Genomic DNA, 26,805 nt, shown 5'->3' with positions numbered 1-26,805 from the left:
ACACAATGCTATTATGAAGATAGAAACTTTCTGTGTCTTTAATCCTCTGACAAAATGCTGCTATGAAGATAGAAACTTTCTGTGTCTTTAATCCTCTGACACAATGCTACTATGAAGATAGAAACTTTCTGTGTCTTTAATCCTCTGACACAATGCTACTATGAAGATAGAAACTTTCTGTGTCTTTAATCCTCTGACACAATGCTACTATGAAGATAGAAACTTTCTGTGTCTTTAATCCTCTGACACAATGCTACTATGAAGATAGAAACTTTCTGTGTCTTTATCCTCTGACACAATGCTACTATGAAGATAGAAACTTTCTGTGTCTTTAATCCTCTGACACAATGCTGCTATGAAGATAGAAACTTTCTGTGTCTTTAATCCTCTGACACAGTGCTACTTTGAAGATAGAAACTTTCTGTGTCTTTAATCCTCTGACACAATGCTACTATGAAGATAGAAACTTTCTGTGTCTTTAATCCTCTGACACAATGCTACTATGAAGATAGAAACTTTCTGTGTCTTTAATCCTCTGACACAATGCTACTATGAAGATAGAAACTTTCTGTGTCTTTAATCCTCTGACACAATGCTACTATGAAGATAGAAACTTTCTGTGTCTTTAATCCTCTGACACAATGCTACTATGAAGATAGAAACTTTCTGTGTCTTTAATCCTCTGACACAATGCTACTATGAAGATAGAAACTTTCTGTGTCTTTAATCCTCTGACACAATGCTACTATGAAGATAGAAACTTTCTGTGTCTTTAATCCTCTGACACAATGCTACTATGAAGATAGAAACTTTCTGTGTCTTTAATCCTCTGACACAATGCTACTATGAAGATAGAAACTTTCTGTGTCTTTATCCTCTGACACAATGCTACTATGAAGATAGAAACTTTCTGTGTCTTTAATCCTCTGACACAATGCTACTATGAAGATAGAAACTTTCTGTGTCTTTAATCCTCTGACACAATGCTACTATGAAGATAGAAACTTTCTGTGTCTTTAATCCTCTGACACAATGCTACTATGAAGATAGAAACTTTCTGTGTCTTTAATCCTCTGACACAATGCTACTATGAAGATAGAAACTTTCTGTGTCTTTAATCCTCTGACACAATGCTACTATGAAGATAGAAACTTTCTGTGTCTTTAATCCTCTGACACAATGCTACTATGAAGATAGAAACTTTCTGTGTCTTTAATCCTCTGACACAATGCTACTATGAAGATAGAAACTTTCTGTGTCTTTAATCTCTCTGACACAATGCTACTATGAAGATAGAAACTTTCTGTGTCTTTATCCTCTGACACAATGCTCTATGAAGATAGAAACTTTCTGTGTCTTTAATCCTCTGACACAATGCTACTATGAAGATAGAAACTTTCTGTGTCTTTAATCCTCTGACACAATGCTACTATGAAGATAGAAACTTTCTGTGTCTTTAATCCTCTGACACAATGCTACTATGAAGATAGAAACTTTCTGTGTCTTTAATCCTCTGACACAATGCTACTATGAAGATAGAAACTTTCTGTGTCTTTAATCCTCTGACACAATGCTACTATGAAGATAGAAACTTTCTGTGTCTTTAATCCTCTGACACAATGCTGCTATGAAGATAGAAACTTTCTGTGTCTTTAATCCTCTGACACAATGCTACTATGAAGATAGAAACTTTCTGTGTCTTTAATCCTCTGACACAATGCTACGTATGAAGATAGAAACTTTCTGTGTCTTTAATCCTCTGACACAATGCTACTATGAAGATAGAAACTTTCTGTGTCTTTAATCCTCTGACACAATGCTACTATGAAGATAGAAACTTTCTGTGTCTTTAATCCTCTGACACAATGCTACTATGAAGATAGAAACTTTCTGTGTCTTTAATCCTCTGACACAATGCTACAATGAAGATAGAAACTTTCTGTGTCTTTAATCCTCTGAACAATGCTACTATGAAGATAGAAACTTTCTGTGTCTTTAATCCTCTGACACAATGCTACTATGAAGATAGAAACTTTCTGTGTCTTTAATCCTCTGACACAATGCTACTATGAAGATAGAAACTTTCTGTGTCTTTAATCCTCTGACACAATGCTACTATGAAGATAGAAACTTTCTGTGTCTTTAATCCTCTGACACAATGCTACTATGAAGATAGAAACTTTCTGTGTCTTTAATCCTCTGACACAATGCTACTATGAAGATAGAAACTTTCTGTGTCTTTAATCCTCTGACACAATGCTGCTATGAAGATAGAAACTTTCTGTGTCTTCCCGTACGAAACAGATTTTTTGTGGTAAACATGCTGCAAGCTCTGGGTAAACATACCACGCATACTTTTGTGTGCCAGAACACTCTATCCATCCTGCGCCGATAGTCACCACTAGTGGTGCACTTGTGGTGATTAGCAATCTTTCTCTTGGTATGTCTACCACAAGACTGAGTAAACAAAGTTGCAGATTGCTTTGTGGTATGTTTGCCATTGAAGGCTTTACGTAAATACAATGGTCACACAGCACAGACTGTGCAGAATCATGTGTAAGAATTCAAGGCTGCACGGTTACAGGGCAGCCAAATGAATGTGTGTGCCCAGCTGGCTTCTGTAGATGTACTGTATATCATATGCATGAATAAAGAATATACATGTTTGCACTCTAAATTTAATAACAAAATAGTATATTTATTGATTTTTCAAAATGGGGATGTTAAAACGTGAATACATATTTGTAGGACAAATCTTAGTCAGTTTCCAAGAAATTAGGAAATTCACATACAAAAGTACCTGACTCTCCAAATGATACTTCTATACACACAGTGACAAGATTTTACGAATCCAGATTACATCAACAATAGCACATATGTAAAGGTGCGGGATCGCTGGATTGCCAAAATAGCTTAATTTGAGCGATTTAGCAGCTATAGGCCCTATGGTGTGATCGAGGCGAGAAAAGTGACGAAGTTGATCTAATAAAGACGGGTATTCTGTTGATAACAATGTTGTTTCATACATAGGCCTACACTGTAGGCAGCCACAAAAATCCCATGAAACCATTTTTCCCTGTCCATCGGGAAACGTTTTGAGCCAATGATCTCCACGATAATTCAATGTTAAATTCATCAATTTCATGGCAGCAACGAAAATCTCTCGAAAATCGGCCGTAATCCATGAAGGAAAAGAACTTTGCCACAGTTTGGGTAATAATAAGCGGACAGAGCATGTCAGTCACCGCGGTCGGAGAAAACACTCATTCTATTTGTGTCTTTCGACAATTATTTTCCGAAGCCATCATATGATCAGTATAAGCATGGAGGTAGGTATGGTATAAGTTACTCTGATATCGCCGACTTAGAAAGACAAGGGAATTATTAGTCGTATTGCCATCCACTGTACAAATGATTGACATCTCACTCAACCTGCCGTGGACACGTACGTAAGTGTCTCCAGAGAAACGCGCCCGAGCAAAAATCTAAGAAATTATTGAACTGGTATGTTGGATTTTTTGTATCTCACGCCTGTCGTATAGAACACAGTTTTTATCGAAATTGAATTCCAGTATCTCAGGGAAGGCACACTATAAAATAGTGCTAGTGTAGTGCCTATGAAGGGTTTGCACGGTTAGCCCCGCGATCGAGGCACCACTGGCACTGCTGTGCTAACTGCTATGTAATAGCAAGGGAGGGCCTACATAGTGTGGGGCTTAGTGTCGGGTCATAGCCACTGGTGCTGTCAATACACTTTTGCTTGGATATAGTCCGTCGAAAGCTGTAAGTTTTCAGTGAATTACTTTTGAATGAATTACTTCTAACAAAACTTCCACTACGATTCATGCTATGTTACGTACGTGTACAGCGATCGCGATTGCAAGGACTTTGTATCGGAAGTAATAGTATCACGCCTGATGACATCATAGATCATGTGAAGACTTCGTTGTGATTGGTCAGATTGGCGTGTCACAGGTCAAATCTCAGCGGCAAATCTGATATCAGAAAGGCAGTTACGACCCTTTTGAATTGCTGAATGCATTGTCGCTGTTTTTTCACTCGACTTTTGACAAAATTTCACTGAAATTTGCCGTTGGACATCACCTTGACAGCTTCGTATACCCTTGCTATAAATGTACAACCTATAGGCAATGTTCAAGACGCGTTAATTTTCATGTCATCGTCGTCACGATCGGCGTGTGGAGATCGCGATCGGCTTGTGAACAATGGACACCATTCTTATAACCATGATAACACCCTGAGCTGGCCGAGCTGAGGATTAAGGCGATCGTTTGAATTTTGGTAAGTAAATTTTCGAGTATCCTTCTCTGCAACGTAACGACGAATTTTATCTGTTTTTGTTCTGTGCAATTCTCGAGTAACACTGTCCAATTGTCTGAATAACTCCCGAGGTTGAACGTTGAGTGAACAGTGTGAAAGGAGTGGCCTTTATCTGTTCATACCGATGTATTGATAGTGTCTATGTCTGGGGAATACATACTTCGACACTTCGGCGAAGGCACAGTCCCTCGGGGACTGTACCCAGGGTGAAACTTTTGCTTATATGTATACAAATTTCCCTCGATGTACGATATAAAACAATGAAAAAACAATACATTTAGGAATAGTTAGGTAAGAATTAAGTTCTTAAACTCTGACCTAGTATCGTTTGTACACGTGTTTCATGTCATGAAATTTGGTATACGTCTATTTATAAGATCATGCTGGACGATGCTGGACGTCTCTGTCTTTGACACTTAAGTTTCTTTTGAAATCTTCATTAATGTATTTTGACATTTATTCAACGTTACCCGTAAATATTTTGCTGGCATATTGTAAGGCGAAATCCAAATCAATGATTGATTTACAATATTTCATTGAAGTTCTACATGAAATTTTACAACACAAAACATGTATACAATATTTTCAGTTATCTTTCTGTAGCTGTGGATCACTGGAAGCGTTGTCCCCCCCCCCATCTAAAAGTAATTTAGATTCACAGATATAGTAGTAAACTAGTTTTCATGTCACATGTAGTCAAAATCACCAAACATAATCGCTGGGACTTTTTCCTTTACATTCCTTTTTATTCCATTGCATTTTCTTACTTGTAGCTGGAAGTGACGACATGTCTTTGTGGCAACGGATGCTGAAAAAAGCAATGCTGATGACAACTTTACATCACCAATCTCATAACCCACATTGGTCCAAAAGAGTAACCAAGCTTGCCAAGGCAAATATATAAGTGTAAGTACCGTTTGAAATATCTTTACAATTTAGTGACCTGGATTCCATTTCATGATATGTGCAAGACTCATTGTGAAAGGTATGTCAAGGCAGTTGCAATTACATACTGACTGGCAGATTGTTCTCTTGGCATTTTGTCTACTGTACTGTGCTAGTATATGTGATTGCATTAATGTTTCTTTTCTTGTTTTTCTTTTTTTTTTTGTTTTAGCCCTTTCTGTAGTCTACGGAAAGTAAACCAAGACACTGAACAATCAACTGGATCAAAAGTAACTGTTCCCACTATATGGTTGGATATGCCAACACTTTGTTATGAAGATGCCATGGATTAAGGGAGATATCCAGTGAAAGAACTGTTGATGAACTTGTGATTTCTTTTGTTTTGAGTCATTTGTTAGCATTTCCATCTGCAATAAATGTAAGGTAGGAATTCAATGAAAAACCTGGTAAGATTTCCTTTTGTTTGTGAATGTGTGTGAGTGTTTGTACCTGTGGCTACATTCTGAAAACTTACATGAGCACAAGAATGAGTAGCTACAGTGTGAGTGGTCGTGGCAAAGTGTGAAGGGTAGGGGTATGCTACTGGGGGTGGGGCTACCCATAGGGTCAGCTCCAATAGCGGTATGTATACCGTAAATCCTGTTTGTGGCAAGTATACCGCAAAAAAATTCTGCAAAGCCTAAACTTTTGTGGCAAACATACCGGACATGCATGAGTGTCGTGGTAAGCATACCACAATATGTGCGCCGCAAAATCCATCAACATGCGAAAATCTCAAGCTATGCGTAAGCTTACCACAACATGTTGTGGTAAACTTACCGGGCAATTATGAAGACTTTACCAGAACTGTTCGCCGCAAGGCTTTAATTTTCGTAAGGGTTTATCCTCTGACACAATGCTACTATGAAGATAGAAACTTCTGTGTCTTTAATCCTCTGACACAATGCTACTATGAAGATAGAAACTTTCTGTGTCTTTATCCTCTGACACAATGCTACTATGAAGATAGAAACTTTCTGTGTCTTTAATCCTCTGACACAATGCTACTATGAAGATAGAAACTTTCTGGGTCTTTAATCCTCTGACACAATGCTACTATGAAGACAGAAACTTTCTGTGTCTTTAATCCTCTTACACAATGCTACTATGAAGATAGAAAGCACCCATGTAAAGACATTAGGAGTCCTAAAATCTTACAATTCCTTGCTGGCCAACATATTGTGGGAGTTCATTTATAAATGTAAACAAAATGTTAGTTTTTTCAATTTAATATTTGGTGAAAGTAATAATTCAGATTTTTCTGTACTGTGAGTGTCATCAATTGATAAATTTAGGTAATTTTACACCATCAAATGGTAATCAGCTAGAGTTCATTACGATCATTGATCATTGATCTTTGATTATTGATTTTGAAAGAGAATGTATTTAGTTTTCCTTAGCAAGGAATAGGTAAAATTTTCACATTATGTGTTGAGTTAAGTATTACACAGACAGACTTGACCTAAAGATGGCAATCAGTTTGTATATCACCCTAGAGGGAACATGTTTGTGAACTTTTAACAGTGAAATATTACAAAGACAGACTTGACCTGGAGATTGCAATCATGTTTTGACCTATAGTCTGATATAGTAACTTACATATATGACACTTCAAGAGCATAGATATATATCATGTCAAATGTTTCTTTATGACAGGGCAAGTGGATTTTTCATCAGTCATAAGTGTCTTATAGACTTCATTTGATTGATAATGTCATGACTGGTTATAAAAGCAATGGCTACTTTACCAACAATCACACATAGATTTGATCCCATTTATTAAATCTATGGTAGTTGACTGCTTCAGGCTTGTCTGTTCCTTGTTGTCTGTCCCTTGTTCATTTAAAGTGTTCCTTTCCACACCGTTTGTTGACCATAATTGCTGTATTTTCTACTTATGAAATATGTTACCACATTGTCTGTTTTCACAACTGGTAGGTTGCTCCAACAGAAAAAATATTCAAAATGTGATATTGAACCTTGTACCAGATCTACAATTGGCTTAAGCTGCAATATGTAGCAGAGGGTTACTTAGTCAGTCTTTTAATGTTTGCCTTTTCAAAGTGTTTATGGTTCACATCTTCAGAGCTTTCCATTTTTAGATATAATAAATACAAATGAAGGAGGTTTATTTTAAAATGGTTGGTTTGGTTTTTCACATGTTGGCAGGCAGGGAAAGAGAGATTTACAAGTGTGTATTGATACTACATACCTTAGTTACCGCTGCAGATGTAATGGTGCATTGTAGCTTGTCAAGTGCTGTCAATCATATCAATATAATGCAAGATCAATACCAAGATTTACTCACAGGTAAGGAAACACAACCATGTGGGTACAAAAATGAAGAAAAATTGCTAAAATGAGAGTGAAATGCTGGCCACATATCCACTACTCTTGTAAATATACTCTACATCTTAATTGCCAATATTATAGTACTATATTGACAATAACTGCAGATTTTTCTGGTAAATTTTCTGAATGTGGTATGAGCCTTGAAACTGAAATATTTAAACTTTGCTCAAACTTTCCAAAAGGAAACTTTCAAACATTCCCATTCTAAATCACAAATAAAAATCCCAGATCACCATGTAAATTTACTAGAGAAACAAATCCCCAAACGGTTTTTGATATTTGGAATTAAAAATGGCCAGCATCTCTGTGTTGAGTGTATTAGGGAAAATTAAATTTTCAATTTTCACAAAACTAAGCTGTCAAAAACTGAAATTACTCCAAGAGCTTCAAAATGAGCCACATAAGTGGTAGCCTGGAAAGGTATTGGGAAATTTGAGAGTCTGAGTATTTGTCCCTGAGGCATATTCTATGTTAATTCAACATAACTACTGTACAGACTTCACTGGGCTGATTACTAACACTGACTAAAACATTGAGAGTTTACGTTAATTCAACATAACTACAGTACAGACTTCACTGGGCTGATTACTAACACTGACTAAAACATTGAGAGTTTACGTTAATTCAACATAACTACAGTACAGACTTCACTGGGCTGATTACTAACACTGACTAAAACATTGAGAGTTTACATTAATTCAACATAACTACAGTACAGACTTCACTGGGCTGATTACTAACACTGACTAAAACATTGAGAGTTTACGTTAATTCAACATAACTACAGTACAGACTTCACTGGGCTGATTACTAACACTGACTAAAACATTGAGAGTTTACGTTAATTCAACATAACTACAGTACAGACTTCACTGGGCTGATTACTAACACTGACTAAAACATTGAGAGTTTACGTTAATTCAACATAACTACAGTACAGACTTCACTGGGCTGATTACTAACACTGACTAAAACATTGAGAGTTTACGTTAATTCAACATAACTACAGTACAGACTTCACTGGGCTGATTACTAACACTGACTAAAACATTGAGAGTTTACGTTAATTCAACATAACTACAGTACAGACTTCACTGGGCTGATTACTAACACTGACTAAAACATTGAGAGTTTACGTTAATTCAACATAACTACAGTACAGACTTCACTGGGCTGATTACTAACACTGACTAAAACATTGAGAGTTTACGTTAATTCAACATAACTACTGTACAGACTTCACTGGGCTGATTACTAACACTGACTAAAACATTGAGAGTTTACGTTAATTCAACATAACTACAGTACAGACTTCACTGGGCTGATTACTAACACTGACTAAAACATTGAGAGTTTACGTTAATTCAACATAACTACAGTACAGACTTCACTGGGCTGATTACTAACACTGACTAAAACATTGAGAGTTTACGTTAATTCAACATAACTACAGTACAGACTTCACTGGGCTGATTACTAACACTGACTAAAACATTGAGAGTTTACGTTAATTCAACATAACTACAGTACAGACTTCACTGGGCTGATTACTAACACTGACTAAAACATTGAGAGTTTACGTTAATTCAACATAACTACAGTACAGACTTCACTGGGCTGATTACTAACACTGACTAAAACATTGAGAGTTTACGTTAATTCAACATAACTACAGTACAGACTTCACTGGGCTGATTACTAACACTGACTAAAACATTGAGAGTTTTACGTTAATTCAACATAACTACAGTACAGACTTCACTGGGCTGATTACTAACACTGAGTAAAACATTGAGAGTTTACGTTAATTCAACATAACTACAGTACAGACTTCACTGGGCTGATTACTAACACTGACTAAAACATTGAGAGTTTACGTTAATTCAACATAACTACAGTACAGACTTCACTGGGCTGATTACTAACACTGACTAAAACATTGAGAGTTTACGTTAATTCAACATAACTACTGTACAGACTTCACTGGCTGATTACTAACACTGACTAAAACATTGAGAGTTTACGTTAATTCAACATAACTACAGTACAGACTTCACTGGGCTGATTACTAACACTGACTAAAACATTGAGAGTTTACGTTAATTCAACATAACTACAGTACAGACTTCACTGGGCTGATTACTAACACTGACTAAAACATTGAGAGTTTACGTTAATTCAACATAACTACAGTACAGACTTCACTGGGCTGATTACTAACACTGACTAAAACATTGAGAGTTTACGTTAATTCAACATAACTACAGTACAGACTTCACTGGGCTGATTACTAACACTGACTAAAACATTGAGAGTTTACGTTAATTCAACATAACTACAGTACAGACTTCACTGGGCTGATTACTAACACTGACTAAAACATTGAGAGTTTACGTTAATTCAACATAACTACAGTACAGACTTCACTGGGCTGATTACTAACACTGAGTAAAACATTGAGAGTTTACGTTAATTCAACATAACTACAGTACAGACTTCACTGGGCTGATTACTAACACTGACTAAAACATTGAGAGTTTACGTTAATTCAACATAACTACAGTACAGACTTCACTGGGCTGATTACTAACACTGACTAAAACATTGAGAGTTTAATAACTTAGCTCTGTTTTACTATCCACCCAGCAGAAGATCACATCACGAAAAGATGTGGATATTTGACACATCATCACATTGATTTCCTTACAATAGTTTTGTCATTAACTGTATGGTTCATCAATATTTAATAAAATTTTGAAAAATACTATCAAGATTTGATGCCATGTGAACCATTTCTTGTTCAAAAACTGTGAAACAATATAAGATTGTGATAGTAGGTGATTTCCATTGTTTTTTACAGAGTCATTGGCATCCATACAAAGGCAGTTGTTTAAACAACAGTTTGTGTTCCATGAGAGACAAGTCATACATCCTAAACTGACTGAACTTGGCCATCAAATTGGTGAATGGTTCTATCGTAAGATGCAAAAAGGTGATAGAGATCAAGATCCTAAGGTACATACAAATATAACAATCATTTTGATTGGCTGTGGTATGAGATTATAAAATGTCATATGTCAAGCATGTCTTTCAACCCTTGCTGACTTTGACATTCTGAAGAGGTCAACATCTGCAGCTTCTGGTAGATTTTGATCAGTTTAAACTTGAATAGCTCAATGAATCTACTGATGAAGAGCTTGTCCAGTCTGTAATGCAATGATAGAAATCTGTCTCTCCATGGATGGAACAACATCACTTGTGAGTGGTCATTGCCTTAGTATTGTGAGTGTTGGAGTGTTTGCATGACTGTAACTTTTGTGTTCTAGAACACAGGCCCTATCATCAGCCTCACTTTCAAAATAGCTGTAGCCATTACCATATTTTACCATATTATAATGAGGGTTATCAATGCAATGGTCTCAATGATTATTTGGAAATGAATATAATAAGACTTCTCAGAGGAAAATTAGCATATGTAGTAAAAATAATCACCTCACTTCACTTGATGATCGCTTTCTGCAAAATATGCTGATTTTCCCCGAGAGATCCTATTTCCGCTACCAAACACCCATGCTTGCCATTTATAACAGTGTAAATAACAGATGTGAGCAAAAAATTGGTGTTCCCTGACCTTTTGCTATTAGATTTGCTCATCAGTCTTTACGGTAGTAGTGTTTGGATTGATCAGGCACAAAGTTAGTTTCCTTACGCTGCATTTTAAGCAATCTCTGTCACAACAATGAAGGAAACTATGAAATCCATGTTTCTATAAAGAAAGGACACTGTAATAAAATGTTTTATGTGTGTTTTTACAGATTTTGGTGATTGTTAGGCGGGACTTTGATGGCTTGTCACCAATCATTGTCAAGACTTTAGAGAATATCAAAGGTAAGTTTAGTGTTATGTTTTGGTATGTGTCTGACAAGTAGAACCATGCCACATCATTACAGTGTAAAGAGTTTTGTAAACATAGTTTACATACCACCGTCATTCAACAGAAGTCTTATTTCAATGAATCCAAATTTATATCACATGCATGCTTGTAAAAGTAATGATAATATATCTAGCTGAAATTCAATCCCTGCAACCTCATTTTCAATTACAGTGTATTTTCTGTGGCTAGCATTGTGATGAAAATTACATTGTTTTACTACCTACTTAACATATTTTGCCAAAATAATATGTAGAGCTAATAAGCTAGAATAAGTGGAAGTGAAGATTATTATATCTAATTGCAGATAAATAGGACATTACAGTAACAATATCAATTTTAATAATTGCCTTAGTAATAAGTCAGTATAATTTGAAACAGTCCAACACCAGCAATGTTATAGTCTTGTGTTGTAGTATGAATAGTCACAGGAATAATCTCAAAGGAAATAAAAATAATTCTAAAGAACAGAGCCTGACTGTGATCTCTGTCTGTCTATCACAGTATGATGTCACTTCCCTTTACATATACTGACATCATTCTATTCTACAGGTATTCATACTGGTATTGCTGAATTACCAACAATGAATTGTCTATCCTATGATGAGATAACACAGACCTTGGACCAGAATAACTGTGTGATTGTAGATAATCATTGTATTGGTGAAGAATTTCCATGGAATCACTTCTCATTGGTCATTGAGTATGAATACCATCAGCAGTCACCATGGCAACAGCTGTGTATTCGTCAAAATATTCGACACATAGCACTACAAAGTGTTCCCATAGAAAGTATTGGAATCAAATCAGTGTCAATTGGTATGTCTCTTGCGATTATCAATTATTTAGTCATAAAGTTCTGCCTTCTGGTAAACATCATAATTACTGTTATATGCAGTCATGAATAGTAGTCATATCACACCAGTTAAATGTTGACAGTGAAAATACAGCATTCTGATTGGTCAAGAAATGAAGTGCTGTATTCATGATACAACACAGCTGGAACATACGCCAGCTTTCAGTAGGAAGAAAATGATGTTTTAGTGTTGTATGCCAGAATTTCCATACACTGTTATAATATTATGGCAATAAATCACCTAAGCAATAGGTACACTACTAGGTTATGATAATTGGGTCACCACCCACTGTCTCTTGTGCATGTATGTCATAACCTGGTCAAAGTCTGTCAACTTGGTATACTTAGGGTTGTTATTGCTGGAGTATTGTATGCACAGTTTTACTGGACAAATGTTACTGAAATTTATAGACACATCATTACAGGGACTGTTGTATCTCTTGATAATATTTTCATCATTTTGTTGCATAAAACAAGTACAATTATTTGCTTTGTTTGTTTTAGTTGCCATGTCAATAATTTGAACAAGTGCTAATTAGGTTTTCAGAGGGAGTAGGACCATGGTTATTCTACCTTGTCCAACATTGCAACTGAGATATAGCTAACTTGTCATCTGATAAGAAGAAACGGTTGACTTTTCTTCGTTTACATTAAATTTAAGCAACACTTAGGATATTTTAGAGTGTTGATTGACAGAGTATTTGATCACATGACTAGATGCAGACAGTCAGCCAATCAGAGCGCAGATTAAGCCAGTAAGAGATCAGCATACCTTGATAGCTTCAAAGAAGTTAACAAGTAACACAGAATTATTGCAGCTTTTAGAGTCTAGGTAGGAGTTCATTGACAGCTAATATGAGATTTATCATGCAAAGGATCAGCTAAGTTTCTTCAGGATGTACCCATGTGTCAACACAGTCACTCTTACAATAGTCCATGGCTAACTTGATTATGCCTTGATTATGCCTAAAATCAAAGATTATAAAAAAATCACTACCAATTTCACAGAGGTACATGAAAAATTTTACGATATCATGATGTTATGATTTCCTGACTAGATGATATGGATAGCCTACAGCACGACAATATGTAACTGTTACAATAAGTTGTATGATCTAGGGGTTCACGGAAAGAAAGTGTATAAACATGTAATTGCATCTGTCTATTACTTTGGTGAATATTCATTTTTTTAATGACGATGGCTTCATGCTAATGGCATAACCTTAATCACATTAAAATCACACATTTGTCCATATTTATATTTCATCAGTACGTCTTCACTGCACACTCTATGAATGCAGAGATACATGAAGTCTTGTAATGCCATAACAACTAATACTGAAATTCTACTTTTTTCATAGGCATGATATCATGATTATTGAACGTAATTATGATGATCTAGTTCACTTCTATCAGTCACATTCTAATCTATCAAGACCACCGTATTTTGCTGATGTTATCATTGATGAAAGAACATGTATAATACTGCAAGAATTGACAGACTTGTCACATGAGGGCAGTGTTCAACCACTTATCAGTCAAGTCATTGCATTCTCGGTGAAGTACAATCTGTGTTGGGTGATTCTGCACGTCCAGACTACACACAAATTGAAATATAGGTATGTTTGGATTAATATGGCATGCTCTGTTTAAAAGATAATCACTGCATATTAATTATTAATTAATTATCAAACATGTAGTCATAACAGCAGTTGTGTACTGAGTGTCTTCAATAGGTATAATGAGTTTTCAGTCTTCTATAATTTAATGACCCTTTCACCATTTTGGTTTAATCATGGACCCTATGGAGGGACCATGGTTTATCCAATCCAATTGTTTTCTATGGTGAAGATAGACCTTTACACTGGGAGATGGGGGAGGGTAAAATCTACATTACTGTTAGTCTTTTCTCTGCATTGACCGCTAAATGTATCTGAAATTAAAAATAACAGCAGACTATCATAACGAAGTTTTAAAAAACTGTTCTGTCCTTTTCTACTGATACAGGAAAACCAGGTACATTGGGTCAAACAAATATTTTATTTTATATCATGTATCATCTTTTTTCAGGGTTGCTATGGTAATCACCAGCTGCCCCAAGAGTCTTACTCAATATCAGATCAAGTGATATTTAAATTATATGTGAGAATATTTCATTCATTTTTATTGAGACTGAATTAAAGGGAAAACTTAACAAGAAAAATCTTTTGTTCAGTCAGGGCCAATAAAGTACAGAATGTCCTCTTTCCTAATTGTCAAGATTTTTGTTTTCCTAATTGTCAGAGTTGTTGTTTTCCATAGGTATCCATTTTCAGGCCATGTAACTTGTAATATATCATACCTGAATGCATCAGTGGCTCATTTTTCCAACAAGACAGATGGCTATGAAGTCAAGGTAAATGCTAATACTGTGACTTCGTCTTCATTTGTATTTGCAGGGAAATTGTCAGTACACTTAAGAAATAATTGTAGATTGATGAGCTTACACTGGAATAAATCTGTATGAAATGCTGAAATATAACAGAAATTATATCATATGATTATATTGATGGTGCAAATACAGCGATCTGATTGGTTGAGATGCGAAAAGAACCTTGGTATATTGGCGATGTACCACGGTTGGCATGCGCACTAGCTCTCGGCTTAAAGGGGAAATTTACCCAGCCTTTCTTAGGTAACCAGGTCGTTATTTAGTGAAAAATAAACAAAATAGCGTTGGTTTCATTCACTTTCACTTGAGCGTATTAGCGCAGTGGCCAGAAACTGAACGCACGGAAACCGGAAGTGACGTATCAAACTTGCCAGTCGTTGTGTACACACTGGGTTCAAAGTGAGGTCACTTACACCCAAGTGCTCTAGTGGAGGACGCATATGCGGTACTCAAACCTCAGCGCTCGACTAATGGCGAAAATAATCGGCAATTACTTCAAACCTGAATGAGCAATTGATGATCTTAGACTGACATCGTCAGAAAGTTACAGTTCGAGTTCGGAAAGTGACTATTCTAGTTCCGATGACGAAGTTCAAATTCCTCTCGCCGATCAATCATGCCTGTCATTGTCAACCCATGGATGCATGTGTTGCGTCTGCAATCGCTGTTAAATCATGCTGACGCCGAAGTATGCCAATGCTCTAAAGAGATCGACATTAATTCTAAAAGTGCGAGCGTTTTTAATGTGTTACAGAACACCCTGATGTAGCCATGATTAGTCTAGAACCAGCGGTCTTGTCTACACCGTGCCATTTCTAGTGCCTGAGTGTACGCACAGTCCCATATGTACAAGCAAAGCACTTGGGGCTGGATATGCCCTGGACAGTTTTCCTTTAGGCTTGTAGTTCAGTAGTTGGACTTGCAACTTTCGCTAAAAGCAGCCCTTCTCAAAGTGGTATTCATAGAAACTTTATTTCTGCTTGACTTACGCCACCAAGTGCTTGGCCCCTATATTCTGTAGCCATTCTATACACTGTAAGTGGAAAAGCTTACAGTTGCTCACGTCGACTGCTTCAATGACCAAGTTTACGACGTCACTTCCGGTATTTTAGTACACCGCTGTTTGTTAGCCAGTGAGTGAAAGTGAATAAAATCGACTCGAAACCCTTTCAATGATCATATCAGTTTAATATTCCAAAATTAATTTTCAAGGTAAATTTCCCCTTTAAAAGAAAAGTTCTTTTATAACGTTCCACGCCAGAATTTCAATATACTGTTATAATATAATAGCAATAAATCACACCCAGTGACGGTATACCACTCGATTTTGACCATTTCACTTCATATATGCACTCGCTATCGCTCATGCATATATGTCGCGAACTGGTCAAAATCTTGTGGTATACCATTGCTGGGTGTGCTTTATTGCTTAAATACTGTACTGCATTTCTAGATTTCAGTGTTCTTGTTGCTTGTTCTGACCATAAAGTCAAGTTTGTGCATTTATGATTTCAAACCATTTGAAAAGATATGGACATTACCTTGCAAGACATTAAACACTTGCATAAGTAGCATTTTATGACAATTTTGGGCAGATCGTCCATGTAGCCGACACGAACACGAAGTGTCTAATACCGGCTACCGAAAACTATGAAAAATAGTAAAGAATGAGCTACAAAATCACTATCAGTTTTAAGTTGCAGGTAGGATAAGTCTGTGCCTTTGTATAAAATACTATAAAAATAGTAGAAAGTGAGCAACCAGCTGAAAGTTAGTCGAGGAGACCTTAACCGCATATCATTTGCATCTCATTGTCGGCTACATGGACTGTGTGCCAATTTTGACTTCTCAAATATATGATATTTATGATTTATTGTTTTAAGACCAGCACCATACATGTAGCATAAATAAATCGTATTATCACTAAATCAGCTTGTACTTCCTAAAGCTCTAGATATCTTCCATTAAAAAATTATTCAACAAGGACAGGAGGTCCATTTATCAGTTTAATAAAATGTTTACATCAGATTTTGATTTTGATTTTTGACAATCGTCTGAAAATATCACAATATTAGTGACCATTTGTAGTGATGCATTTTTACATCTCATTTCTCATGAAATAGCAGTTTATATATTTCACATATTTGAAAGATGCGTTTGGCTTAACAGACAAATTTTAGAAATTTATTTGTGAATCTTACAATTTTATGTAATACATTGAGGCGTCATCACAGAATCAAAGTAGACAGCATAGAACTTCTGCTATTACAGAAATTAGGGTCAGCATTGACTACAAGAAAGTTGTGATGCATGTGATTATCACTGACTGATATCAAATCTTGATTTGCTATATTTGTTTTCAGATTGTGTATTCATACAGTACATCAGATACTGCTAGAATCATCAGAGAAATCAGTGAAGATAGCCTAGCAAGGACTACTGTATGGGATAAACAAGATTGGATAACGAGGACTTGGTTAACTCAAGAAATCAGTAATGTGAGTAACAATATTAAAATATCTCTTTGTAATTCAGGCTTGGATAAATCCATGGTTTGTTTTGGTGTATGTGTCGGATAAATGGATGTTGCAAGGGATGTAGAGGAGATTGTTGAAAAGATGCTATAAAGCAGAATGACCTGAAACAAAGAATACAAGTAATTGTTTGAAAACTGGACAGAGTTCAGCTACAATTTCCTCTGATATCAATTCAAAATTTTGTGTAGTGTTGGGCTTGAAGTGAAAGTTGTGGTGACACCTTTATTCATTTTGAAATTTGGCAATATTGAGCTGGGGAAGAGCGTATATGCCAATATTGACCTGAGGAAGGGTGTATATGCCAATATTGACCTGAGGAAGGGTGTACATGCCAATATTGACCTGAGGAAGGGTGTACATGCCAATATTGACCTGAGGAAGGGTGTATATGCCATATTGACCTGAGGAAGGGTGTACATGCCAATATTGACCTGAGGAAGGGTGTACATGCCAAAAGAAGATAAACATGAATATATCAGTTTGTATCAAGTGTCACCATGGTATCATTGATGCTAGTGTAATCTTTTACCTTTGAAATAAAGAGTCAGCTAATTGTACAACATATCAGCTAGAAGGAATAGCAGACAATTAAAGACAATTTATATGCAAGGGTTAGAGTAAGCTAAATATAATAGCAAGGCTGTGCATAGCTGAGCATTTAAATTTAAATTCATAGACACTAGTGAAAAGAGTACATGTATGTGGATCATAACCACACAGACAACAAGGTGGATTGCAACTCGTCAGTAAGTTTGTGTTCCTTTGAATTAGTTGCATTGAAGTTTACCATACAAGTTACTACACTTCATCAAATACCTCCAACACATTGACACACTACTGTCAGCAGCAGAACACATAATTCAGAATTTCTGAGTTTTAGAATTTGTTATTTAAAGATGATATATCGTAGTGCCTAGTCAAAGTGATTTTGTTTTTGTTTGACATCATCAGCATGAAAGGTTTCTCTTATCATTTGGATGTATGAACTCATTTAGTGCACAAGTGATGCTAACAGCATGTCCATTACAAAGACTCATGTCATGTCCATTGCAAGAACTCATCAATATCTGTCCATGGATTCCACAGAAAATGATCAAGGTAAGACTCAACATCTTACCATCACCTTTACAGTTCATCTGTGATTGTTAAGAACATGTTGGAAAATAAGGTATCTAAATGTGCAGACACTGTAAATACATAGGTCATACTTATTTCTTCTACTTGAACCATTGTGGAAGTTACACTAATCAGACGCTAGCAAGAGTTTGACATTCATAAAACATTAGCTCTGTAATGCTACTGAATAAAGTTGTGTTGAATTACCCCTTTACCCGGCATTACCCCTTCTTAATGACAGTATTTTTCATCCAATGCAGTATTACGTAAGATGTAATCAAGATGATCTTTAACACAGTCATGATTACTTGATCATTTCTTGATGCAATGAGCTATTACATTCTACATGTCTTCTGTAAAGTCCGCTTAGTAACATAAACCTAAGTAATATTATCACTTTGATAGCAATATAATGGAAGATATGCTTTAGTTAAAGGAATTTGTTTTGAAAGTGTTTAGAGTAATGTTCAAGCAGTAAAATTTGAGCATAAATTCATTATTCCAGGGTAACATGTCATAGTTATAAACACTACTGAAATATTTTAAAATGTTATTAGCATTCATTTGTTCATTGCATGTCATTGAGATGTTGTCTCATTTATTTCACTTCTCAGCAATTTCATCATACAATCCACTACAAGGAAGATATACCAATGACTGATATAAGTCCACACTATCAGAAACCTATAGAGCTGATGTTTAGTCAAGAAAGTTGTGATGTTGAAATGTCAATGGATTATCCTGAGTCTACAGTATGCAGACAAACTGATATCTTTGAAATCCTTGAGGATTCTGCAGCTGATGATCAAATCTATGGCAATATTCCTGAGCATCAGACTTTGACAGATGAAGATGTGTATTGCAAATTCAGTGAAGACACACAGAGATATATCAGCCAGTGGAATGACTCAACTAAGAAACAGGCGTTAGATTTTGATGATTGGAATAAAGTTGACAAGTTTAAACTCTATCATCAAAGCGAATCTGCAGTTGATTTTTACCATGCAAATTTGCCTGAAAGTGGTGACTCAGTAAAGTTCAAAGGTGATCAGTTTAGTTACCATGGACACAGCAAAGCTGGTGATGTGATGACCAAGGCATGTAACAACTTTGAGCAGCGAAGGGATAACAGAGGTGTCCAGTTACAGTGTGTTCCACCAACTCCTAGAACACATAAACCTGTCTATATTGCAGAACCAACACCAAGTCTAGGATATGGTGCGGAACTACTGGACAGACCACAGCTGTACAAACCACATGTAGGAATAGCTCAACCATTTATGCATGTACCACAAGGTAAGTGTTATCACAGCTTACATATTATTATTCCACTGATAAGTCTTTTATACAAAATGAAAGTTTAACCATCAACACTTAAACTATCAGTTTCTGTTTCCAAATCTAGCTGTGGTGTAATGTGTACCTCTCTCTGATTACAAAATCAATGTTTATGTGATCAAAAGTCATATTTATAATGATTGAATGTACTTCTTTCATGAAATATTTCTATCATGAATTATATTATATCATGCTACCATGCGCCATTCTGATTGGACGAGAGCGATGCTAAAATATTGTTTTTGCACTGATAGCGGTGGTAAAACGGGCCCCTAAACCAGCATTTTTGAAAATTGCCCGGTCGGTGCATTTGAACGATGTGGCTCTGAACTTAATCGGTAATCTGAAAACAGTCCGCTTTGTTTCAAAGACCGAGTTCGAATTTCGATACAGAGATAAAGTATGGTTCTGTAACTCACCTCTTGGTGAAAATAAGCGGTCTATGATGAAAGAAATCTCCGAAGCAACACATTTATTTTGGTATGATGATGTACAAAATTGTATAGGGTAACAGCACACTGTGTAGTTTGCTTGATCGATTCAGCAGGAGTCGAGACGCGACATACCGCTCTTTAAAACGAAGCTACTACTAGTATTCGTTCATACACAAATAAATTGAAACTTCCTCACTGTAACGGTACGTCAGATATTCCTTCCTAGAGTTTGGGCTGTAACAGACCAGGGTGTTCTAACGATGTAGCCCAAGAACTTGAAGAAGTTCAAAATAACAATGCGATCATTCCTGCGACGAAAATCGCTGTGTCAGCGTCCAGATCTCGCTGAATCGGGCAACACACTCTGCTCGCATATTACAACTGTTCATACAGTCGCCGTAATCCATGTCTGGATTATTTCAAAACTGCACGTTTTCTGGCACAAATTATCCATCCAAAATATCCATCAAAAATAGAACCTGTAACCCCACTGCACCACCTCCTCTGTCTGAATGTTACGACGGTTGGCGCACACCGGACTGACAGTGAATGAGACAAATCTATTTTTAGTGTACTACGCCAAAAAAAGCCAGCGCTATTGTTTTTATGTAAATTTACGAAAAAAATTGTTACTTTTTCTTTTGCTTTGACTCTTGACCCATTTCTGTGTCTGAAGCAGTTCGTGTTGCATGTAAGTATTAATGAAATTTTGATGAACGTAATGCGTATGTTATCATAGGATATTGTGTTCGTGTGTTGTCAACGTAATCCAAACTTATAAAAATGCTCGGTCTCGGGCGATGATTTTCCGACGTTCGATCTCTCAGACGTCAGTTTCTGCATTTTGGGCTGAAACTGACGAAAATGCCGGACCAAGACGACAAAGACACACAAGTTGATATAATATAATAGCAATAACCCCCTTCGCAGTCGGGTATACACTCAATTTGGTACAATTCGCTCCATATAGCACTCGCCTATCGGCTCGTGCTATATGTCGCGCACTGTACCAAAATCTCGTGTATACCCTCCTGCGGCGGGGGTTATTGCTTAAATACTTCAGCAATAAACCAGCCTAGCAATGAACAGACTATAAGATTTTGACTAGCTCACTACATACTGCAGTATAAATGCATACATGAGTGTAATATGGAATGATCTTGTCAAACTCTACTGGTACAGTATACCTGTTGCTAAGTGGTTTAATGATATAATTATATCGTAACAGTATTGAATCATGGGGTGAATCATTAAAATGGGGATTTTCCTAAGTGAGAGCTTGCCCACATGTTGATTGCATATGTGAAGTAGTGTAACATTTCCTAACGTACCGGTACAACACTAAAATTGTTGTGAAACTCCTCCAACATTACATTTGTGATTAGTTCCTCTCATTATCAACTGTCTTATTTGACATTCAGCATGTGATGTCAACATTGGAATGAAGATGTGGAATCAAGTTAGATCAGATGATGGCACATTGAGGGACAAGAAAATGAGTCCTGTATCACTGATTGAGAAAGCTGATCAAAGAGTACCAAACAGTAACAATTCAGCCGTCTATTCTGAGGTGACTGGTGAGTAAAACTATATCACTGTATGAAATGCTGTCTTAGCTACTGTGTTAGAAATTATCTGATAATGGACATAACTTATGTGTTTGGATAGACTAAGTAAACTTTGATATTGATCGATGAAAATGCAGCTGTGATTTGAAAAATCTTTGCAGAATCATTCATGTGTCATCACATCAGGGTGGCTATCAGAACTGTTGGCTCACTGATAGATTTTTAAACTCTGTGTGAATTTGTGCATTTCTTGAAGTGTCCTTCAACCAGTCTTATACCAATACATGGAATATGTAATTTAAAAATGTTCTTTAGTCAGAAAGAAAACTGTTGGTGATCAAATTGGTTCTCTCGGTCAGACAGTATTTTTGTTCATACATGGCATGTCAAATTTCTATGGATTTCAGCTGACGTTTTGCCTAAATTACTGAATCAATCAGTATGAGATAGAGTGAAAGAAAACTAGCAAAAAATTAGCATACAAATAAAAAATACCCGATGTCAATCAAATGATGTGTGATCATGACTGTTGACTAATATGTTATTTTTATCATGGTGACAGACACAGTGGATGAATTTTCACTGTTCACATCACAAGATCACAGAGTTCTGACTGCAAGCAAAAGACGAAGATTGATGTATGAGAAAGTACCAGGAATGAAAGGACAGACAAGACTTTCTTTCTTCTGAGAGTTTTACTATGCAAGTTGTAAATCTATGTGTATGCCACAATGCAGATTGTAAATCTATGTGTATGCCACCAAAACCATACACAGCTATGTCTGAGATCATTGCATTGAAGAAGAAACTGTGTTCAAAAAGTGTGGATGATTTTTGGAATATTTAAGACTTTGTATTATTTAACGTATGAGTAAAGAAAAGTAAGCATAGTTTAACCATGTTATAAAGTTCTGAATTCCAAGTTGAAATGTATGATTCAATTGTAAACTGTGTAATGCGTTCTGTATTAGCTTGTTCTGATGTTGATTAATATTTACAACAAGCGTTTATCTTTGCATAGGATTTCTCTTCTAAATCAACATTTTGTAAAACACTGTAAATTTGTACATGTTAAATGCACAATTTTCTGGAACTACATACTACAACATGTCAGGCCTGGCAGTGTTTCTTGGACTGAAGAGAATTCTGATGCACATATAGGGAGAGATGTAAGATACCAACACTGAGTGAGAGCATCAAGATACAACCTGACAGCTGTGTAGTTTATATCAACTCACTAATACTTTCATGAATGAAACATGTACTCATTATAAAACACTGTATTATATTGACAACAACAAAAATCATTTCAGGGTTCATGCTTTTCCTATGATGAAGTCAAAAACCAGTCAGGACATTAGGCTTGTAAAATGTGTGTTGACAACTACAACCGGCAGATTGATTGTGAAAACTATTTGGATCAAAAATGAATTTGTAATTTTTATTATTGTAAAGTAGGCTCAGTAGATCAAAGTCATGGATATCTGAAGGATACTCACATGTGTAGGTGTACTACTACTGGTAGTTTTCATCTGAGTTAGCAATCTCTGAAGAACAGTCACCTCAAGGCCAGACATTGTCATTGCTACTCATAGGAACTCTTTGTGTATAGTTATGATCAGTGTTCGAAATTTGTGGAAAATATCAACCAGTCACCAGGACTGGTAACTTCAAAAAGTTGCCTGTCCTGCCAAAAACTTACCAGTCCTGATACTGCGATTACTTTTATGTGCCTAAGTATTTTTGTTATGCGCTGTTGAGTAGGATGAATTTACGGGAAAGAAAACTGTCTTGCCATAAAATTTGAATGGGAGCCCGGAGAAAAAATAGCAGACATAGTTTTAAAGAAGACTCCCCACACTAAAGTCAACCTGTCCGCCGGACTGGTAACTTTTTTATTTTACCAGTCCTGCAGAAAAAACAACCAGTCTCGGACTGCTGGACAGGTGTTTATTTCGAACACTGTTATAATGCATTTTGTATGTTCAAAATCAGCTCTATAAAAATGTTCATAAAAGTGTTACATTTTGAACATCAGATATAAAGTGAAATCAATCTATGAAATACAAGTATGATGTGACATGTATGTCCATAACTAGTATTTCACATTAGTTTACATTCTCTTAAATATGTTTAAGTCCACAACTCTTGCTTTCTGTTTCCGTACAAAGATCAATATTGTAATATGACAGAACCCATGGCGAGAGAGTGCAAGCGCGCTGTACCAGCGGTATTTGCACGAGTGTTTGCGGGGGATCCGGCGGTTGTGCTTTCACGAGCGCAGCGAGTGAAAGGACAGCCGGATTCAACGCAAACACGAGTGCAAATAGCCCTGGTACGGCAAGCTTGCTCGCTCGCCATGGGGTTCTGTTGTTATTACATATGTTTCCCCCTGTTTATTTTATCGAGAAAAAAAAAGGAACTAAAAACACAAGCGAACACATTTTAAATAGTTTACGCGACACACATTGAAAGACAAGGATCACGCGCTGTTCTATTCATTTGCATGCAGGTATGGAATAATGTTTTTGGTATTTGCACTGCAGTGCAAATACCGGTAGTACGCGCGCGCTTCAATGCAAGTAAACTGTGGTACATATGTAATAATGGAAAGTATACAGGAGTAGCTGACAAAGTTTACCAAACATGTGAAGCAGTCTGAAATTATCGAAAAATATGATTGAAAATCGCTGGTCAAAAAAATTAGTTGAAATGGCTATCTCTTGTTAAGTGAATAAAAATACACAGATTTTACATTGTAATATCAGTTTGTGGAAAGTCTGCTTTTACTAATCCCATAGTATGAAATGTTAGTGTATGAAGTTATTGGCAATAAATACCAGATCAAAACGCTTGTTATTGTTGCAAGTATTTGTAAGAAAGTTAATTCCGGCAAAATTTTAAGAAGTATAAATACCAAACTGGATGTTCAAAGGTTCCCATTTAATGAATCACATGTTAAAATGGACAATCAGTTACTTTGAAATATCAATTGTTCCTCAAATTAAATTTTTAAGAGTCAGCTATATTAATGTTAGAGCAAAACAGTGTCAAATGAGATCATATTGTCCATATTTTGGTAATGTGAGAAATCCTTGTTTAAGTCACCTCTGTCTAATATTCCAATCTCCGTTATCCTTGTTTTAAACATCATACTTGTTTGCATAACCTTTATCTCCTCCAAAGTTGAGGATCAATGAAGACAGTGGCATAAATACATCATAAATACATCATCATGAGTGTCTGCCTTTAGAATGACTTCAATACAGTGAAAAGCTGATAATGGAATGTATATTCTTAGCAATTCAGACCTGTGGTTTATCTCATTGTACCTTTACAAAGCCTTGCTGCCTGTAACTACTATCATGTGTATTGTCCCATTTAGTTCTTGCTGGACTCTAAAAATCAGGTCTCCATACAGACAGAGAGTTGCAACTTATCAACACAGCTGTGTGTGTGTGTGTGTCGTGTCCACTGTTATTGTTGATATCTGAATCCATTTGTCTACAATAAGATCACACACATACTCCATGCAATGTGCTTGCAAGGCTAATATTTTATATTATTTTATATTTCAATATTCTTTGGGAGAGGAAGAACCTGTAAATGTTTTCTAAAGTAAAAATAATGAAAACACTGAAAGTAAGAGCTACTCTCTCAACTCTCCACATGGACAATCAAGGGGAAAGGCAATTCGCAACCTTGTTGAATGTTATTTCATTGAACACCATTTGTTGACAGATAATGAACACTGCATGAGAAACCAGGTGACATCACTGAGGCCCTCTAGCAGTATCCATAGTCCAGGAGAGGGATTACACAGTGAATGTTACTAGAATAGTAACAGTTTTAAGTCCAGGATCTTCAAGTCTATATATGATGTGATACATTGGATGTTGTTGGGGCAGTTACAGCCTCAAGTCCAGGATCTTTGCTCTATGAGGTGAAACATTGCATGAAGTCTGCTATGGGAGTCAATGGGGACGTGCTCCCATCAAAGAAGTTAATATTGCAGTGGTATGAAGTTAATGGTGATCTGACATGATTTATCAGAAATATAGAAACAAGCGACCTAGCGGCCGATATAGCTCCGCTGTGTTTATGTACAGAATAACTATTTTTGACACATGTTGATGAAGAAGGTGGAAATCTTTGATAACTCAATGCAGTGGCCAGAAAAAAGTGGCTAAAATAAGCTGCAAAAATACAAAATTGAAGATTTCATCATACTCTGAATATATCACATTCGATCATCCCTAAAGACATGTCAACCAAAGCTATCTGATGAGTAGTTTTTTGAGAATAAAATATTCTGACCAAAAATGGCAACAATTGCCCCCAAAAATAAAAATTGCAGATTTCATCATAATTTCAAAATATCACACTTAGTTCATATATAGAAACCTGTATACCAAATTTCAAAGCTGTTAGACCAGTACTTTTTGAGAAACGCATTTTTTGACCAAAAATGGGAAAAATTGCCCTAAAATTCAAAATTGCAGATGTCATCATTATTTCAATAAATATCATTTAGTTCATCTATGGAAACCTGTATACCAAATTTCACAGCTATCAGATAAGTAGTTTTGGAAATACACATTTTTTGACCAAAAATGGCAAAAATTGCCCAAAAATACAAAATTACAGATTTCATCAGAAATTCAATATATATTACTTAGTTCATCTATAGAAACCTGTATACCAAATTTCAAAGCTATCAGACCAGTACTTTTTGAGAAATACATTTTTTGACCAAAAATGGCAAAAATTGCCTTAAAAATGCAAATTTGCATATTTCTGCACAATTTGAACAAATCTGCAATAGATCATCCCTAGGGACATATGTACTAAATATAAAAGCTATCTGACCAGTAGTTTGAAGAAGAAGATTTTTAAAGATTTTTTTACCAAAAATGACAAAAATTGCCTTAAAAATACAAATATGCAAATTTCACC

The 26,805-nt window shown here is 36.0% G+C and overlaps 1 protein-coding gene and 1 long non-coding RNA gene across 2 annotated transcripts in view; both read left to right on the top strand.

Annotated features, from left to right (window-relative positions):
• The window catches only part of LOC139139337 (protein shortage in chiasmata 1 ortholog-like), a 52,695-nt gene extending 29,242 nt beyond the window's left edge, over nt 1-23,453 (top strand). The window contains exons 5-15 of the mRNA XM_070708212.1: nt 7,456-7,596; nt 10,499-10,653; nt 11,454-11,526; nt 12,122-12,388; nt 13,787-14,044; nt 14,727-14,820; nt 17,220-17,354; nt 18,345-18,491; nt 19,124-19,805; nt 21,703-21,858; nt 22,412-23,453. Of these exons, the coding sequence (XP_070564313.1) occupies nt 12,297-12,388; nt 13,787-14,044; nt 14,727-14,820; nt 17,220-17,354; nt 18,345-18,491; nt 19,124-19,805; nt 21,703-21,858; nt 22,412-22,539 (1,692 nt within the window). The 5' untranslated portion in view covers nt 7,456-7,596; nt 10,499-10,653; nt 11,454-11,526; nt 12,122-12,296 and the 3' untranslated portion in view covers nt 22,540-23,453. The remainder of the gene's footprint in view (nt 1-7,455; nt 7,597-10,498; nt 10,654-11,453; nt 11,527-12,121; nt 12,389-13,786; nt 14,045-14,726; nt 14,821-17,219; nt 17,355-18,344; nt 18,492-19,123; nt 19,806-21,702; nt 21,859-22,411) is intronic.
• LOC139139336 (uncharacterized) lies at nt 5,194-5,689 on the top strand. The gene is made up of 2 exons (XR_011553782.1): nt 5,194-5,247; nt 5,459-5,689. It is a non-coding gene; the product is annotated as an uncharacterized lncRNA (long non-coding RNA).
• Nucleotides 23,454-26,805: the final 3,352 nt, after the last annotated feature.

Source organism: Ptychodera flava, chromosome 8, assembly GCF_041260155.1.
Source record: "Ptychodera flava strain L36383 chromosome 8, AS_Pfla_20210202, whole genome shotgun sequence".
Taxonomy (NCBI): domain Eukaryota; kingdom Metazoa; phylum Hemichordata; class Enteropneusta; family Ptychoderidae; genus Ptychodera; species Ptychodera flava.
The sequence above is the reverse complement of the archived record's forward strand: the minus strand, read 5'-3'. Positions and strand labels throughout refer to the sequence as shown.